This window comes from Lithobates pipiens, unplaced genomic scaffold, assembly GCF_037356315.1.
Source record: "Lithobates pipiens isolate NorthernLeopardFrog02 unplaced genomic scaffold, aLitPip1_a1.2 Scaffold_52, whole genome shotgun sequence".
Lineage (NCBI taxonomy): Eukaryota > Metazoa > Chordata > Amphibia > Anura > Ranidae > Lithobates > Lithobates pipiens.
In genome coordinates this window covers 2,602,285-2,622,644 of record NW_027507875.1, presented here as the reverse complement: position 1 = coordinate 2,622,644, position 20,360 = coordinate 2,602,285, and the positions used below count along the sequence as shown (strand labels likewise).

At 47.2% G+C, this 20,360-nt stretch overlaps 1 protein-coding gene across 4 annotated transcripts in view; it reads left to right on the top strand.

The window, feature by feature from the left end:
- STRIP1 (striatin interacting protein 1) overlaps positions 1-18,613 on the top strand; it is a 722,689-nt gene extending 704,076 nt beyond the window's left edge. For all 4 annotated transcript variants that reach the window (XM_077467363.1, XM_077467360.1, XM_077467361.1 and 1 more), the window contains 2 exons: positions 17,493-17,697; positions 17,789-18,613. In XM_077467363.1, the coding sequence (XP_077323489.1) occupies positions 17,493-17,697; positions 17,789-18,036 (453 nt within the window). In that variant the 3' untranslated portion in view covers positions 18,037-18,613. The remainder of the gene's footprint in view (positions 1-17,492; positions 17,698-17,788) is intronic.
- The last annotated feature ends 1,747 nt before the right edge of the window (positions 18,614-20,360 follow it).

Sequence of the window (20,360 nt, the reverse complement as noted above, 5' to 3'; positions counted from 1 at the left end):
AGTGATCCATCCTCAAGACCCAGTAAGCCAGAGGATTTTCGGTGGGAAAGGTGTCCAAGTCTGACCTTGTCCCTAAGTATTCCTTCACCATGTAAATCAGACGCTGGCGATGGTTGCTGGAACCGATCATACATTGGGGCTGCGGACCAAAAAATTGTCTGAACGTATCGGTCAGACGGCCACCTTCTACACCGCTCCTTCTGACCGATGCCTCAGCAACACGTTGTCCAGGACCAGGAGTTTGTAACCTCCCAGTCTCTGGGAACTCGTTGCACAGACCTTTCTGCAAGGCCTCCCGGAGATGTCTCATCCTCTGCTCCCTCTGCGACGGCAAGATAAGGTCAGCAACCTTACCCTTGTACCGTGGATCAAGGAGAGTGGCCAGCCAGTAATGGTCCCTCTCCTTGATCCGAAGATTACGAGGATCCTTCTGCAGGCCTTGCAGGATCAGGGAGGCCATGCAGCGTAGGTTAGCTGAGGCATTCAGTCCGGAGTCCTCTGGGTCACTAAGGGCAACATGATCCGCAGCTACCTCCTCCCAGCCACGTACAAGTCCACGTGTTTCTTGGGACTGTAAATCATCCCTACAAGGCTGCTGCTGCTGAGTGCCAGCCTCCACCTCCATGCTGACACAATCATCCTCCTCCTCCTCTTCCTCATCCTCTTCCTGTGTGATGGGTGGCACAGCAGGAACACTGTCTGGATAAAGGGGGCCTTGAGAGGCAAGGAAGTCCTCCTCTTCCTGCCTCTGTTCTGCCTCAAGTGCCCTGTCCATTATTCCACGCAGTGTATGCTCCAAGAGGTGGACAAGAGGTACAGTGTCACTGATGCATGCACTGTCACTGCTCACCATCCTTGTGGCCTCCTCAAACGGTGACAGGACAGTGCATGCATCCCTGATCATGCCCCACTGGCGTGGTGAGAAAAAACCGAGCTCCCCTGACCCTGTCCTGGTGCCGTAGTCGCACAGGTACTCATTGATGGTCCTCTGCTGCGTGTGCAGCCGCTGCAGCATGGCCAATGTTGAGTTCCACCTGGTGGGCATGTCACATATAAGGCGGTTCTTGGGCAGGTTCAACTCCTTTTGGAGCTCAGCCAGCCGAGAACAGGCATTAAATGATTGGTGGAAATGCACACAGACTTTCCTGGCCTGCTTCAGGACATCCTGTAAGCCGGGGTACCTGCCCAAGAACCGCTGCACCACTAGGATAAGCACATGAGCTACACAGGGCACATGGGTCAGTTGTCCCTGTCGGAGGGCGGAGAGGAGGTTGGTGCCATTGTCGCAAACCACCATTCCTGGCTTAAGCTGGCGTGGCGTCAACCACCTCTCGGCCTGCCCCTGCAGAGCTGACAAAACATCCGCCCCAGTGTGGCTCCTGTCCCCCAAACAAACCAGCGCAAGCACGGCATGGCATCGTTTTGCCTGCGTACTTGCGTAGCCCCTGGAACGCCTACGGAGCACCGCTGGTTCTGAGGACAGAGCACTGGAAGAGGCCATGGAGGAAGAAGAAGAGGAGGGGGTGGAGGAGAGAGGTGTGTCACAACCAATAGTAGCATTTTGGAGGCGTGGTGGCGGAACAACCTCCAACACTACTGCACCTTGTCCTGCATCCTTCCCAGCTGCCAGAAGAGTGACCCAATGGGCCGTGAAAGACAGGTAACGTCCCTGTCCATGCCTGCTGGACCATGAGTCAGCGGTAATATGCACCTTACCGCTGACCGCCCTGTCCAGCGAGGCAAGGAATATGCCTTCCACATGCCGGTAGAGAGCCGGAATCGCCTTCCGTGAGAAAAAGTGGCGTTTGGGGACCTGCCACTGAGGAACCGCACATTGTACAAACTCACGGAAGGGGGCCGAGTCTACCAACTGAAAAGGCAGCATTTGAAGTGCTAGCAATTTAGCCAAGCTAGCATTCAACCGCTGGGCAATGTGGATGGCTGGGAGTGAACTTCTTTCGCCGGTCCAGCAGCTGGGGCAGGGACATTTGCCTGCTATAATCCGACGTGGGTGTACCGCTAGCAGAGTGCCCGGAAGCACTTGGCTGTGACACACCTAATTCTACACCTTCATTCCTCTCAGAGCAGGTTTCAGAGAGGACTGAAGGTCTAGTGGGGTTGGAGATGCCAGCTGATGAGGAGCAAGGAGCGGTCCGCTTTGTTCTTTGGTGTGGGTCTTTGCATGGCAGGTCAACATATGTCTGGTCAAGCATGTGGTGCCCAAGCGGCTGATGTTTTGGCCACGCAAGATACGCTTGAGACATATGTTGCAAATAGCAGCGGTGCGATCTGATGCACTCGTCTCAAAAAAGGCCCACACCAAAGAACTTTTAGAATAACGTGCAGAGGCAGCGCCCCGCACAGGCGGAGCTCTGCGGTGTGATTCAGTCGGTGTGCTGCCCCTAAGCTGGCCCCCGGAGGGCATCCTGCCTCATTGGACATGTGCCGCCTCCTCTCTCCTACCAGGCACCCACGTGGAGTCAGTGCCCTCATCATCCCCTCCCTCTTCATCGCTGTAGCAAACCTGGCAATATGCTGCAGCTTGTGGAACATGACTGCCAGATTGCTGTCCTTCTTGAGCATCCCCTTCTCTCTGAATTCACGCTACTGCCTTCCTCTAGCTGAGTGTCATCATCAGAGCCTACAAAACACTGGGCATCCTCCTGGAACATGTACCCAACACTGTGCTCAAAGAGTTCAGGAGACTCCTCAGGAGGACGTGGTGGGTCTAGGGAAGGAGTCACTGATGATGACATTGAGACGAGGGAAGACTATGCGTTGGCAGCTGCTTTGCTAGTACCCTGAGACTGGGTGAGAGAGGATGAGGAGGATGAAGAGGACTTGGTAATCCACTCTACCAAGTCGTTGGCATGTTGCGGTTCAACATGTCCAGCTGGCGAAAAGAAGGACAAGCGTGTCCCATGGCCACGTGCTGATGACAATGCACCGCGTCCACGACCAGCACTGTTGTCTCTAGACCCAGAGCCTGCTTGCCCTCTTTTATCGGCTCGTGCCTGTCTGCCTCTCCTTGCTGGCCTTCCAGACATGGTAATGGCCTGAAGGGAGTTGGGTAAAACAGCAGTTGGGTAGTGTATATTGTGCTGGAGGCACACAACACCCACTAACTCCTGCAGATGCCTTTATTATAGAACACCAGAGATAAAGGGGTATATACAGATGTATACTGTGCTGTGCTGGAGGCACACACAACTTCCAATAACTCCTGCAGATGGCAAGTGGGCTCAAATAGAGAAGAGCTATGTAGGTGAATATAGCGGTGTGTACTGGGTACAGAGCACGCAGACAGCACGCACAAGCTCCTAACACTACTGACTGCAAGCTCTATTATAAAAGATAGATCGCTATATAGGTGAGGTGTATATATTGGTGTATACTGCGGTCAGGGCACGCAGACAACAACCACTACAGAAGAGCAAGATCGAAAGTCGGCCGATAACGATCGGTGTATACTGTGTTGAAGGTACACAGAACACCCACTAACTGCTTCAGACGCCAACACACTACACAAGGCCGCCGCGCTGGCGGCCTTATATAGTGTGGGGCGTGTACTACACAGCCTGAGCTATGATTGGCCACAGGCATCCTGAACAGGACCTCAGACTTCACCGAGATGCTGACCGGGGGACTGACATCTACCAACTATTGATCTGGAGGTGTTGGGTCAGATATCATCACCGTGACTCCCATACCTGTACAGCGGGATAACAGTTCACCTTTATAAGATTACCGCCTGACGTGAGCTAATCTTTCTCAGGATGTGTTTCTTTCTAATTGCAGCTACAACTGCATGGGGCTGTTACCCCCACGATGACACAAGGTTCTACAGTTTGCCCCAGTTCAGAGGGCCAGTTACTAGGTGCCTGTTGGTATGAGTCTCCTGAACGACTCTTGATGCGAGGCTGGGAGGGTGGATTCCACACCAGCCTTGCGCGGGTTTGCGGCTAGTTCCTGGCAGTCCAGTTCAAATCAAGTTTTGTTGCCCCCATTGAACTCATTGCCATGTTTTGCACCCAACCTAACACGCGCCTGTTGCCATCGAAGACAGACATTGCTACAATTACCTGAAGCAAGCCACCCGCTGACCGCCCAGGATCCCTACGGCGGGCTCGCCGTCCTGGTGTCCCACAGGACTGGTCCACCGGGACATGGGGGCCGTGAGTACACATACATGCTACACCTAACATGGCCACCACACCAATAGTTGCCTGGAATGTCCGGGGTGTTCATGACTCACTAAAACGTACCATGATAAATTCTTGTTTGAAAAAATTTCACCCTGCCGTGGTTGGTCTCCAGGAGACATACCTCATGAAGGACGCTACAGCTTTTCTGCAGTTTTCCTGGGTGGGCAAGGCTGTCATGGTTATGCAATAGAGTTCGTCTGCTTACCTGTCTCCATGTGTTCATCTCTAGAGACCAGCCGACCTTTACCTGACTGCTTTTGTAATCCATCCTCTTGCATGGCTCCACCCTAGCTCCTATCAGAGAACTCTATATTAACCTGTGCATTGCAGGCCAACCCTGCTGATCAACCTTTGTGTGTTAGCTTCCTGTTACCTGCCGTGTGCTCTTCTGTTGTTCCGTTACCGACTTTGGCGTGTCCTTGACTATCCCTGTTTGCCTGTGATCCTGACCTTTTGGCGTGTCCCTGACTATTCCTGTCTGCTTCTGGCCCCGACCTTGGCTTTGTCCCTCACCATCCCTATCATCCTGTTGCCTACTGTGGGTGTGAACTGGGGGTCGCAACCTGGAGCCACTTGCAGCCAAGTCCTTCCTCACCACTAGAGGCTCTGGTGAACACCTGCTGGCTCTTAGACTCCGCGCCCCAGGGAATCTTACGCTCTAACCCCAGTGGGATCCATCTTGGTGTTCTGGCTGCCCTGCCTTCCTATCACCTTGTCCCCCGTCCGCAACAGTCAGCCGTACGGTTCACAACCTTGCGGTGCACTCCTGATCCCTACGGTGTGCATCTGTCACCTGACCAAGGCATACCATTCCACTCACACCGCATATTCGCAGGGGGTGAGTGTTCTGGTACATCCTTGGCCTACCAGGAACTGGACGCAGTTGTGGACCCGCTGGGCAGATACGTATTCTTGTATTGTAAAGTGTTTACTCTGACTGTGATAATTGCATTTGTGTATATACCACCCTCTTTCTCAAGAGAAATATTGCAGCTTCTCCTGTCCTTCCTGAGGTTCCCACACTGATTATGGGTGATTTTAACGGCTACCTAGATCCTCAACTGGATAGACAGACACCCCCCAGAAACATCCAAAGGTTAAACATATTTCATGCTTCTCCAAGACGCATGGGTCCCTGTCTCACATAGACTTGTGTGTGGGGTCCCCCCAACTACTAGCTACGATTACCAAGGTTGAGTATCATCCAAGAGGGGTCTCTGACCACTCGCCACTGGTTGCACATCTTATTACTCTCCCCAAGTCACTTTTGCCTAGGGCACCCTAGAAATTAAATGCCTTTTGGATGAAACTATTTACCTCACATGAAAGGGTGATGAAACAAATTGAGCAATATTTTTTAGACAACCAAATGCATGGTGACTTGCAATTACGTTGGGATACCTTTAAGGCATGCCTGCGGGGCATGTTTATAGCCAAAATTTCAGCTGTTAGGCGTGACTCCTCTGCCCTGTTATTGCAGGTAGAGGACCAGGTTGAGGCGGTTGGAGCTGGCTTATATCACAAACCCATCTGAATCCGCGAGGGAGGCATGGATCTCGGCACAGGATTCCCTGGACTGAGTGAGATCCTCCGCCATGGAACGTAAAAGGTTCTTCACTAAGCAAGCATTTTATAAAGGAGGGGGAAAAATGGGGTAGGCTGCTTGCTAGGATTGCCAGGGCACAACAAGCCTCCCTGGCTATTGACGATTGGGACGCCAGGGACGCTTGGTTAATGACCCTGAATTTATCATAGAGGAACTGGCATCCATTTGTGCAACACTGTACCAATCTCATGACAATTACACCGACAGAAAACTCCAGGAATAAATGGAGGGGGTGGATCTCCCAGTGTTGACATGTGATGAGCGGATGGGACTGAAGAGGTGGAGGGGGCCGCTGCCTCCTTCCCCACTTGTAAAGCCCCGGGGGATGATGGGATTCCTGTAGAAGTCTATACCGAATACTGGGAGATACTCCTACCCAAACTATTAGAGGTCTTTAATGCCTCCTTTGAGACATGGAAGCTACCAGACACTATGACCAGAGCCAATATAGTGATATTACTTAAGGCAGGCAAGGACCCGTTAGATCCCATCTCTTACAGACCCATATCGCTGCTACAGAGTGACATTAAAATACTGGGCAAGGTAATGGCTCTTAGAGTCAATAAGATAGTCCAGTCCATTATTCATATGGACCAGGTGGGATTTATGTCACGCACGTCAACTGCGACCAACCTTAGAAGGCTATACTTGAACAAGTATAGAAGGCGGCACAGTGGTGTAGTGGTTAGCACTCTCACCTAGCAGTAAAAAGGGTCGCTGGTTTGAATCCCAACCACGACACTACCTGCCTGGATTTTGAATGTTCTCCCTGTGCCTGCATGGGTTTCCTCTGTGTACTCTGGTTTCCTCCCACACTCCAAAGACATGCAGGTAGGTTAATTGGCTTCTGTCCCAAATTGGCCCTAGTATATGAATGTGGACCTTTGATTGTGGGCTCCTTGAGGGTAGGGACCAATGTGAGTGTGCAATGTACGGGGATAGGGACAATTGTAGACACTCACTCAGGTTGAACTGGATGGTGTCTTTATTCAACCTTACTATGTAACTATATAACATGCAGACCCCTTTGGATTCCTTCGTCCATAGAGCACTGTTTTTTCTCTTGATGCCAATAAGGCATTCGACAGTGTGAGCTGGAGATATCTATGGTCTGTATTGGCCAAGTTTGAGTTTTACCCACGGTTCATACGATGGGTGAAACTTCTGTATGACACACCACAGGCTGCCATACACTTATCGGACAGACTGTTACATGCCTTTGCTCTGGGCAGGGGGACAAGGCAGGGATCTCCCCTGTCCTCCTTGCTCTTTGCTCTTGCCATCGAGCCCCTTGCAGCTCAGGTGAGGAACTGCCCGCAGGTTCGGGGATTTAGGTACGGTGACCTACAGGAGAAGATCATGCTTTACGCCGATGACATGCTTCTCTTCCTGGAGGACAGGCGGCTCACTGATGGGGGCGATGTCCCTGATCTGGGAGTTCGGCCGCTTCTCAGGCCTTACCATAAATTGGTCCAAGTCAGCTCTCCTGTTCATTGATGGAACACCCGGGCAGGACAAAGGGCCCTCTTGCCCAGTACCCATAGTGACCGAGTTTATCTCTGGGAATACATATTTCCCCTAGGCTGACGGACTTCTGCAAAATAAATGTATATCCCCTGCTGACTCGCTTTAGAGACAAAATAAATGTGTGGAACAAGCTTAAAATGTCCCTGGCGGGAAAAACAAACCTATTTAAGATGATATTGATGCCACAGTTCCTGTACCTACTGCATAATACACCAGTGGTTATACCACTGAAGATATTCAGAGTGGTGAACTCACTCTTTGGACTGTTGCTGTGGCATACTAAACCCCCTAGAATCAAACTCGAGCAGTTGCAATACCCAAAAGAGAGGGAGGGACTTGCCCTACCCAACCGCTGGATATACTATTTAGCAATGCAGTTACAGCATTTAATAGGAGCTATGACTACCTCGCCGGGGGTCTCATCCAGTAGACTAATGCAAATTGGTCCGGGGGTGGGGTCCATACCTGAGGACCTAGAAGCACAAAAATTTCAAAAACCCAACAAACCCATGCCAACATATGCACTCCTTCAGAAGGTGTGGAATAAAGTCAGGCAGCTACAAAATGTAACGGGGTTTATGGCGTTCAGCTCAATATGGGGAAACAAAACATATATAGAACTAGCCAAAATCCAACAAGGACCTAGATAGATTCCCCTGGGTGTAACCCATATGTGGCTGGTTTTCCATAATGGGGCTTTTCTCCCTTTTAAAGACCTGCAATCCAAATACGGCTTAGCACACAACATGCTCTTCTATTATGCACAACTTCAACACGCAGTTAGGGCTCATGGGGAGGCCAGGGCCTGGAACTTGTCGCCCACTCCGATATTCCACATGCTACGAGATACAGTAGCAACTAAGGGCATGATCTCCCAATGTTATAACATGCTCCTGTCGTCATTCCTAAAAGGGCACCCCATGAGAGCAGCAACACAATGGGAGGTGGATTTGGGGCCCATCGAAGGGGAACTATGGGAGGAGGAACTGCAGGCGGTTAACAAGTGCTCGCTGAATGTAGCGCAGAAGTTACTGCTAAGAGCTCATTACACTCCAATGAAACTACATAGAATGGGCAAGAGGCCCGACCCACTGTGTGACAGGTGTAGGATAGCGCCTGGGGACTTGATTCACCTCCTCTGGCGCTGTCCAAAACTTCATAGATACTGGGCGGCGGTCTTGGCCATTTTAAATCAGGTGTTCCAGACAAGGTTACTCTTGATCCATTGCGATGCTTGCTGGGAGTACTGGAGGGTGTAATAGAAGAGGAAAGGAAGAGGACCGCATTTGCTAGAGCACTGTTTCAGGCCAGAAAAACAATTTTATTGAATTGTAAATCCGTAACACTGCCAGCAACTAAAACCTGGATACAGCACATGGGTAAAACACTCATAATGGAGAAGTACATGTACCAACATAGGGGGAACCCTGACAAGTTTGACAGACTGTGAGGCGCATGGCTTGACACTCCGGGACTTAGCCCTGTGGAGTTGGTGCAAACAAGACTGATCAGTGGGCTGTAGGTGATGGGGGCACTATATTCTCAGATAGCGGGCAAAGAAGGGGAACAAAAAGACTACAATTAGAGGAATTATGTAATAGACGATGGGGGGGATGATGATGAGGGTGGCTCAAGAGGCGGGGAAACAATGTTTATAATTTACATGTATGGTGGGTGAAAACTGGTAATGAATATGAGCACCTGTACCCAAAGATGGATATGTGAAACACCGAAGACTGTCTGTGAATTGAGTTTTCATTCTGTTATGTTATGTTTATTGAGTGAGCAATAAAAAGCTTTTTGATTTAAAAAAAATATATATAATAGCAATCTATACTATGCATTTATATAACTGAGCTTCATTAATTTGATTGATAACAGATTATATTGTACATTTGTATAATTTACCTTTAAATACATAATTAAATATTTTGATAAGAAAAACTTAACATAAATAAGTCACCGGAAACAGATGGATTGCACCCGTAAAGTCCTTAAGGAACTAAGTCAAGTGATGGACCATAAACCAAGCATGTCCAAAGTCCAGCTCGCAGGCCAATCGCGGCCCGCATTTTGGTTTTGAATAGGCCGCCTGGTTATTTGGACATATATATCTTTTGTGGCCCCCAACTATCTCCCAGCGACAGGGCCACAAAAGATATACATGCTGGCTGCCTTGTAGGGGACAGGGAAGGAGGCAGGACAAGTGTCGTACACACAGAAGAATTTCCTGTATACACGGCAGCCTCTGTAAAGTCCTTCCTAAAGTCTTGTCTCCTGCGCTGCCATTGGATGACTGGTCTGTCCATCATAGGAGGCAGGACATTGTATTAAAGAGGCCGCCAAGAAAACAGGAGTTTCTCCTGTATGTAATCTTTTGGCACTTGTCCCGCCCCCCTCCCTGTCTCCTCTAAGACTGCAGGTGGATGGGCATCAATCAGGCTGCACTAATGGCAGTGGTGATTCTGCATTCCTGGCAATGGTGGGTGCTGCATTCCTGACAGTGGTGGGTGCTGCATTCCTGGCAAATGTGGGTCTGCAGATGGTCACTGATCTTTATTTTGCTTCACAGTTCTTTATTTAAAATTTAGTTTTTTTTCCCTGAAACTTCCCTCTTAAAATGAAGGTGCCTGTTATATGCCAATAAATATGGTATATCCAAATAACACGCCCAAGCTCATCTCTTTACCCACACAGCCACAGAGGCAAGAGAATTCTAATTGGGCCGTGTATTAGTGCTCAAACAAACACAATAAAGGCCCATACACACTATCAGATTTTCTGCTGATTTTGTCCTTCAGATTTACCAAAACCAAGTAGCGCAAGGGCCTGCCTGATTGCATACAAATTGAAACTCCTAAGGTTTGACCTCGTATTATATAGTTTTGGTAAATCTGAAGGAAAAAATCTGCAGAAAATCTGATAGTGTGTATGGGGCTTTTTTACCGACTTTTAATGGTTCAAAGAATGTCAGGCAAAACGGCCGGCCCTCATATTCACTTCATCAAATCTGGCCCTCTTTGAACAAAGTTTGGACACCCCTGCCATAAACGATCTAGGGGATGGGATAAACAGCTCAATCTAAGTATTTGCAGACAATACAAAGTTAAGCAGGGCAGTAACTTCTATGCAAGATGTGGAACCCTTACAAGAAGACATAAATAAATGAATGGGATGGGCAGCTACATGGCCAATGAGGTTTAATGTTGAAAAATGTATTGTATTGCATTTGGGTGTTTAAAATGTGAATACAATTTACTCGCTAGGGGGAGAACTTCTGGGGGAATTCAGGATGGAAAAGGATCCTAGTAGATGACAGGCTCAGCAATGCCAGGCTCCTGTAAGCAAAGCCAACAGAATATTGACATGCATTAAAAAGGGGATTCACTACAGAGATAAAACGAGTATTATCCCACTCTATAAGACTCTGGTCTTGCCGTACCTTAAGTATGCCGTCCAGTTCTGGGCACCAGTCCTCAGGAGGAATGTGCTGGAACTGGAGAGTGTCCAGAGAAGGGCAACAAAGCTAATAAAGGGACTGGAGGACCTCAGCTATGGGGAAAGACTATAGCATTGAACCTATTCTCTCTGAAGAGACACTTAAGAGGGGATATGATATCGCTGTACAAATACTGTACTGGTGAACCTAGCATAGGGAACAAACTTTTCAGTTAAAAGAAATTTAAAAAGACACGTGGCCATTCACTAAAATTAGAAGAGAAGCAATTTAATGTTAAATTGCGTAGAGAGTTCTTTACTATCAGAGCAGTAAGGATGTGGAATTCTATTCCACAAGCAGTGGTATCAGCGGGGAGCATCGATGATTTAAAAAAAATATTGGGTATCTTAATGACCACAACATCCAGTACATGGATATACAATGTACTATTAACATGAAAGCGCACACAGGTTGGACTGGATATACTTGTGTCTTTTTTTTTCCAACCTCACCAACTATGTATACAAGCCATCAAGTGGATCAAGCCTGCCTTTTAGTTACACAATTGTGAATAATTTCTACCTTCCACAGACCAGCATCCTAACAACCAGTGATGTCATCAGTGTTGATAAGAAGGGTGTTGATCATCTGCACAGCATTCTTTTTTGCTCCGTTCTGTTAACGCTGGGGTCACATTAGCAGAGTGATGGAGAGAAACTAAGGGAGAGGAGAAACACTGGAATACTAGTCGGTACTAGTATGCAAAAGTGTATTTGCTTTGTAAGAATAAATCATCTCTAATGTTGGGTGTCTTAAAAGTGGTAGTACTGCCACATTATTTAAAACTGTTAGAATAGTTTTTTACATTTTAGAATGTGGTGCCTAGAGCTTGTCCATGATTTTTAAAGGTGCCTTGAGACTGTCCATAATATTAAAGGGTGCCTTAAGATTGTCCATAATTTTAAAGGGTGCCTTGACTGAGAAGAGGTTGAGAAACACTGGGCTATAATACCAATGTATTGTGATATGCATTTGAACCATCAAAGACATGCAGAACTCCTTGAGACCATTGGTGTTTGTGATAACCACACCAGATTCTTATTTTATGGTCAAAAAGGAGATGACATACAATTCTTGTTCATCATTGCATCTGTGGTAGTACAGAATCTCCAATCCTGGGACCGGGTTTTGGGAACAGCCAGCAGTCTGGCTGGATGATTGCACAGGTGGGTCTTGGGCTTAAAACAAAGCCAACACCATGGTTCTGGGCTCTACCCTCCCGAGGAGTCCAGGCGTGTAAGGGAGAAGAAGTGTGCATGTCTGCACAGGTCGGTCTGTCAGAGCAGACAGAGGGTCCAAGCTTGTGGGCTGAAAAAGAAGCTAGTAAAGAGTGCTGAGGTACTGGGTGTACAGGAACTCTGTTAAAGAGCCAAGAGGGCTGCAGCAGAAGTCTGAGCAGCAGTGCTGCTAAAGAGAGCCAGATGGCTTGGTATTTTTGGTTCTACGTACATTATTGCTGTGGAAAGCTGAAACCCCTGTGTGGGCAACTATTTTGTTATCGGACTTTTCTTTCTTTAATAAAAGTGGGCCTACAAGCCCTTAAAACTGCATATTTGGCGTGGACTCAGCTCACTGGTAAGCTCTACCTTTAAGCTAAAATAACCCCCAAATATTACAAGTGGTGGAGAATGCGGGCAGAAGACGGTGGAATCCGGGTCCTTGCTCTATAGTAAGTTAAAGTCAGGAACTATTGGCTGTGTGTGGAAGTGCAGCCAGGCAAAAGGCATTGCGTGTTGCAGGTGGTGTACCTGTGAATGAAAAGTCAATTTTTTTTTTTTTTTTTCTCTTGCTATGAACTGTGTTTGTGCATGAGACAGCACAATCAGTGTGTGCAATGTGCAGGTGAGGAAAGCTTGCATGAAGAGAAAAGCAACTTGCTTTAAAAGAGACAGAGCTCTGTGGTTGGAGGGGTTGTTACCGCCCGAACGAGCCCCATACATACCTGATCAGAGTGTATCAAGGAGAAAAAGGGCTGGGGTTGTCCCTAGCAACACGGGTGCAATGAGTGCACAGGTGACTGCTGTTATGGAGAGTCCACCAGCATTTGAATCTGCAGTGGATTGGTGCAAACGGCATTTAGCAGCACTGAACCAAGCTACAGAGGAAAGGAAGCCAACCCTCAGTGCAAGGGGAAAGCCGCTGGATGTCCATAACTGGAAGAGGGCTGTTGTTGCCCCTGGCAAAGCTGCTGCAGTTAAAACAACAGCTATTGTGAAAGATGTGAATGTGTCACAACATGAGATGGGATCCAGCAGAGAGAAGCCCATGCGATATGCAAGGAGAGAGGCTGATCAAAGGCTGAGGATGAGAGTGGTTGCCCATAGCAACGCAGAGGAAGCCAGTCGGGCTGTCTCTGTACCATGGGCTATGTCTAATAAGGATCGTGGAAAGTGGCTTAAGGAGGAGCCAATTTATCATGTTGGAGAGAGCCAGCAAAGTTCTGCTGGGAGAGTGCGGTCTCCCATGTCAACCGGAGTGAAATTTATGCCAGAAAGGAGCTGCAGTAGAGGTTTGGTTCAGCGTCCCCACAAAGAGGCCTGTGCATTCCGGCCAGCTGGGAATCACCAGGAGAGAATCGCTTTGGGAAAAAATCGTCCAGTACCATGCCTGGAATGTGGCCAGCTGGGGCATGGCATGTTTTCTTGCCCTAGGTTGTGGAATACGGCTGGAGATAATGTTGCTGAGAAAAAATTTTTGTCTGTAGGCCCAGATTCCGGTGAAAATATGTTTGCAGTCACCCCTAGCAACAAGAAGTTTCCTGTTGTGCCTGCAGGGGGTGCTAAACGGTGGGAGATGCCTGCTGTAGTTTCATCCCATGGCCACCAGGAGTTGGCCAGTAAAAGTGCAGCAGAGGACTGGTGCATAAGACGACGTACTCAAATGAAGATGGTGACCCCAACTACTGCGGTGGGTAAGACTGTCTTTAATGAAATGATGGCTGGAACTGCTGATTTCATGTATAAAAGGACTGGTTACAAGACTGTCCATGATGATGTGAGAGTGACCCCAGTTAGTGGGGCCACTGAATGTGCACTTGAGAATGACTTTTCCCTATATAGTGGGAATGCAAGGGTTAAAATCCAAATAGAACCTGTGTTGATGACTAAAAGTGTTGTGTCTAATGACTATCAGGCTCAAGTTGACCATGGGCTAGGACAGCCTACAAATGCGAAAAATGCTATAAGTGTTACTGTTAATGAAAAGTTTAATGCTGTTGGGAAAACTTTTGCTCTGAAAGAACCTGGGGTTATCAAAAATGGGCCGTTGCCTGTTGCAACTGGTGGTAAGATGGCACAGTTGTCCACAGGAATCTCCAGGGAACTTCATGTGTTGGAGTCAGAGGTTGCCCTGGACAACTGCGATGTCACTCTGGTGGGACAGAATGGAACTGTACCGTGTAATGGTAATGTGTTAGTGCAAGCTGCTAGTACTAAAAATGTGCAGGTAAATGGTGGATTAACACAACCTGTGAAAAATGCAAAGGTGTGTGAGGCTTATGAAATGCAAGCTGAGAAAGGTGGTGAATATGGTGTATTGCAACCTGTGCTACCACAGTCTGACATGATTTACAATGACTGGTGTAATGAGTCTGCAACTAAGCCAGTCTGTTCTTATGTGTCTCCTTGGGCAGATGGATCGGTGCTGAGGAGTACCGCAGAAGGGAGCGCACATACAACAGATTGGGATAGTTGGAGCAAAAATCTTATCTCCCTGATAGATAAGGCTTTTATGCACAAAAATATGGTGGACACGGTTTCTGCTGGGCCAGCAGGAGGGGCTGCAGAACAGCCTGTACCTGAGGGCGTGGTGGCTGCTGCAGGAGTTAACCCTGGTGAGCAGGATGAACCAAATAAGGGCACAGCAGAGACATTGTCCGTGACCCACAAAACTGAGGTTGGCATGGAGTGTCAACGTGACGTCGCTGGTAATGTTCTGGAGCAGTTCACTGATGCTGAGCCTGAGAAGTTGGGTATGAGTCCAGCAATTGGCAGCGCTCTGGTGGAGCACCAGGCTGTGTTTACCTCCAGCCGGGAGGAGGTTCCGTTAACCATTGCAACTTTTCAAGTCTCAGCAAGTGAGTCTCTCTGCATCCCCAGTGTCATGAAAATTCCCAGGAAGGACTTGGGTCTGGAGTCAAGGGCCTGGTTCTTAACCAAAGCATTAAAAGAGATGCTTGAACTTTGGGATGTACAGCCAATCTATACTAGTGTGTCTCCTCCACAGTCTGATGGGCTGGTACTGTGCAGTACCACTAGGTGGAGCACTGTATGGCAGGCTGTACAGAGCAAAGCAAAACAGGACAGGAATGGTTTATTCCTAAATTTGCTACTTTTGTTAAAAGTTGCCGCTACGTATGCTGCTAGATTAGATCCAGAAGAAATATTTGAGACAGACGTTGGAGAAGTTGAAAATAAGCCTAAATTGCCTGTGGTTACACCTCCTAACAGCCAGATGGGAAGCATTTCTGCTGCTATGGTCCAGTGTGGTGCTGGTCAGTTGGTGAAGGGCGTGTATACTGCACCAGTAGAAAAACCACATGAGGTGGAAGGGCCAAGTGCGGACCTGAAAGCAGCAGAGATCCTGACCAGGGCTCAAACAAAGGTGGTTAAAGAGACTGGGGTCCCCAGTCCAGTGCTTGGTTTAGGTGACAAACCTAATAAGGTCCCCGGGACAGGGGAATGGACAAGGAGCATGGTAAAAATTGTATGTGGATCAGACGAGAGCTGGCCTGTTCCGGTGGATAAAAATACAGGTAGCATCAGAACGGGTCAAGTGGTAGGACAGCTGCCTGCAGAGTGGGTGAACCCAGGGGAGGTGGCGTCCTGTGAGGTTCCTGTGGGTGATGGCAGCCCTCTAGTATGTGTGCCCTCTGTGGACTCTACCCTAGCAAATGTTGGAAAAAAAGGCATTGGTGACATGTGCAACATTGAGAGGTCTAATGTTGGTTTGAATATGTCTGTCAATGATGAACCAAATAATGTGTTAATGGTACATGATAATGTGGTGTCCAAAGGTACAGGTGAACCTGGTAATCAATTAGTGACTGCTGAGGCAGGTACCAGTAATAAGAGGTGGGTTTCCGTTCTAAACACTATAGAAATAGGCCCCCTACAGTCTCAGAACAGTACTGCTGAGAGAGTTTTGGGGAAACCTGGGAACCTGAAGCATGGAGGCAGAAGGGTTGGTAGGAAGACCAACGGGAACCCATTAAGATTTCAGGAGAGGAAGTGCTTATGGAAATTCACTCGGAAGAAAAGTTGGGAAGGTCGCATCAAAGCTCATAGCAGAGTGACAGTAAGGCTTAGAGGGAGACACCAAAGGAGGCATTGGGTAGAGTTCCCCGTTAGGAGAAGCGAGGTTGGACAGGAGGGTACTTCTGTAAATGGTATCTGGCACAGAGGTGCCAAAAGTAACTTGGGTGTTCCGCCCTCTGGGTCGAAACAAAGGGGGGGGATATGTGGTAGTACGGAATCTCCAATCCTGGAACCGGGTTTTGGGAACAGCCAGCAGTCTGGCTGGATGATTGCACAGGTGGGTCTTGGGCTTAAAACAAAGCCAACACCATGGTTCTGGGCTCCACCCTCCCGAGGAGTCCAGGCGTGTAAGGGAGAAGAAGTGTGCATGTCTGCACAGGTCGGTCTGTCAGAGCAGACAGAGGGAGGGTCCAAGCTTGTGGGCTGAAAAAGAAGCTAGTAAAGAGTGCTGAGGTACTGGGTGTACAGGAACTCTGTTAATGAGCCAAGAGGGCTGCAGCAGAAGTCTGAGCAGCAGTGCTGCTAAAGAGAGCCAGGTGGCTTGGTATTTTTGGTTCTACGTACATTATTGCTGTGGAAAGCTGAAACCCCTGTGTGGGCAACTATTTTGTTATCAGACTTTTCTTTCTTTAATAAAAGTGGGCCTACAAGCCCTTAAAACGGCATATCTGGCGTGGACTCAGCTCACTGGTAAGCTCTACCTTTAAGCTAAAATAACCCCCAAATATTACACATCCAAATGGTTGTTTTAAAGTCGCTTCTTTCGGTGACACCCACATTTCTTATGTATTTCAATAGCTTATTGCTGTCCAGTGTCTTTACTACACATATTTATACCTTTACGGATGATGGCTGGATCATGTAACATCAGAGTGATTTTTAAAAAAACGAGGCAGTTAACATTTTACAGAAAGTAACAGAAACATGGGATGCTAATAGGTGTATTAATTTACTAATGTCCTTTAAAACACTGAATGAACTTTACCTTGTGAATATTTATTGGGGTCGCATTAATTGTATAAAGATATTTACCACATATTTCATTGGGCAAGTAACTACAGTGACATTTTACTATCAATAGGTATTATTATTATCGTATTATTTGCCTCATTTAAAACCTCTGCAAATGTTACATTTATTATAGTTTTTTCCTTTGAGCAAGAAAAAAAAAATTATGTTGGCTAACAATATATTCCTCACATTGAGCAATCCAGCCTTGTGAATGTGCTTGAATTTGCCAGTAGGTTATTATTTATGCTCCAGATCATTTCTTCAATATATATTGTAACCGTGTTTAATTTTCCATAGTGCTTACTTAAATTAGTCATTTGGAAAAATAATGAAAAATGTCTTGTTTTAAATGACCATATGTTTTTGTATGTTCATTTGCTTCCTAATAGATGCTGGTGGTCTTTAAGTCTGCACCCATCCTAAAACGTGCTCTTAAAGTTAAGCAAGCCATGATGCAGCTATATGTACTCAAGTTGCTAAAAGTGCAAACCAAGTACCTTGGGAGACAGTGGAGAAAAAGCAACATGAAAACTATGTCAGCCATCTACCAGAAAGTCCGACATCGTCTTAATGATGACTGGGCATATGGCAATGGTATGAAGCCTTAGAGCTGAAATATGTGTGATTGTTTTACTCCTGCTTACAAAATATGCATGACATTTTATGTTTTTACATTCGCCTATAGATCTTGATGCTCGTCCCTGGGATTTTCAAGCTGAAGAATGTGCACTTAGAGCCAATATTGAACGGTTCAATTCTCGTCGGTACGATCAGTCTCATAAGAATCCTGACTTCCTACCTGTTGATAACTGCCTTCAAAGTGTGCTTGGACAACATGTAGAATTGCCAGAAGACTTTCAGATGAACTATGATCTTTGGCTGGAGAGAGAAGTTTTTTCTAAGCCCATATCCTGGGAAGAGTTGTTGCAATAAAATATGCAATCCAGTAACTGCACAAATGATAAATAACTTCTCAGTACAAGCATGTAGAATACTGCTATGGCTGAAAATGTTTGTGCCCTTTGACAGGCATCTTTTGTCATTGTAACCAAGCACACCTACTTGCCATTGTTCCTGAAATTAACCTTAAAAAATTGCATTGTATTTTTAATTAGGTTACATATGGATGAATCTTTGTTCAATATTAATTTATATGCAAAGCCCTCCACACTCCGGCCATTTTTGCTTTACAAAGTAATTGAACTTTGACTTGTGTGTCTTGTGAAGGGGCACTACAGTGCTCAGATTGTAAGTACAACCAAGAGCATATATTGGGTCTTACTCTTGAGTGGACCAAATGCCCAATTAGAGTGGCATACATAACATATATTCCCAGTCTGTGTGTGTCTGTTTTTGGAGGATGGAAAGGGGTCAAAAGTGTTTATATACGCTAATCATACAAGTGTATTCAGATATAATGTTTTTCTCCACCAATTAAGGTGGATTTCTTGCTTTCTGTTTTGCAAAGGAAAAGGACCAATTAGTGTGCATTAAAAAAATATATATATCATTTACTGAACTCTTAAGCATTATTGCCAGTTGCAGCATTGTATTGTATTCAAATGAATAGTAGTGTCAGAAACCATTAATCAAACCGAGACAGAAGTACAATTAAATCACACTTGTTTATTAAATAAAAATATAAAGGTAAATAGAAAAAGTCTAGTCAAAGCATAGCCAGAGTGCAGTAACCGGATCCAGTAGTCAGCCAGGCCAGAGTTCAATAACCAGATCGGGTAATCAGCCAGGCCAGAAGTCAGGGATCCAAGTAGAGCAGCAGCAAGCAGGATAAGGAGGCAGAAGGGGATGTCAGAAAGCCAGTCTTTAAACGGAACCGCAGGAGATGGTTTCTTGTGATGTGACCAAGGCGAAGGCAGAGGTGAAGTGAGCTGGAAGGCTTTAAGTAGGCAGGTCGGACGAGCATGATCAGGAACAGCTGGTAACTGTGGAGAGAGATGAGAGCTGGCAATTAGCCAACAGCTGAGCAGCCAGCCCAGAGAAGGAAGAGCTAAGCCAGTCCTGACATGTAGAAATGGCCAGTTTTTTTTACAAAGAGATGTTTTAACAAAACATAGATATATACACAGACCTGCAGCACCATACTGGGAGAGTTATATCAAAGTGTCAAGTTCCAAAAGTCACATTTCATCATCATTTACTGGGGAACACATCACTGCAGATTACATGATCAGTGAGTATATTTCCACCTACTGGAGCACAAAGTTGTAGAACAAATTAAAGGGGACAGCTCTCGAATGGCTGAACATCCTGTGCCTGTGTAATTGTCATGGTTATGCAGTGATCTTCCTATGGTTGCTTACCTCCCCTCATGTGTTCTGACTAAGAGGCCAGCCACTTCCACCTTGTGGTTTTTATAACCTCTCCTCTAAGCATGGCTCCACCCCAGGCCCTATTAGGGAACCCTATATTAACCTGTGCACTGCAAGCCAACAGGTCTGATCAACCATTGTGTATTCATTGTGTGTTTGGCTTCCTATTTCCTGCTTGCCGTGTGCTCTTCATTTGTCTCTGTTACCGACCTTGGCGTGTTCTCAACGATTCCTGTCTGCTTGTGACCTTGACCTTTTGGCATGTCCCTGACCATCCCTGTCTGCCTGTGACCCTGAACCTTTGGCGTGTACTCTGTAGTTCCTGTCTGCTAGTTGCCCTGACCTCTGCTTTATCCCCTTACTATTCTTGTTGTTCCAGCCTGCTGCTTCCTTCTCCTGTAGTCTACAGTGAGTGTGAGCTGTGAGACCCTAGGGGTCTCGACCTGGAGCCAGACTGCAGCCAAGTCCCTCCTCACCACTGGAGGCTCTGGTGAACACCTGCTAGCTCTTAGACTCCGCGCCCTGGGGAATCTATGCTCTAGCTCCTACTGAGATCTGTGTTAGTGATCCAGTAGACCTGTGTCCTGAATCTCCCTGGGTATAATCCGCAGCAGTCAGTCCTAAGGTCCACTACCTAGCGGTGCACTTCTGACTCCTACGGAGTGCACCTGTCACCTGGTCTCAGGTGACCTGACAGTTTGATCAGCCGTGGACCCAGCTGATGTGCCGCTATCCGCAGATGATCCATTGCAGAGCTTAGTTCGCAGACTTGAGACCCAAGAATCGAATCAGACCCAGGTGATGCGATTCCTTCAGGATTTGGCATCCCGTGTTGAACAGGTTCAGGCCTCATTAGGACCCCCGGTTCAACAACCTCAACCGCTATCTGCCGCTGCACCTATCGCATCAGTCGCAGCCACACATTCA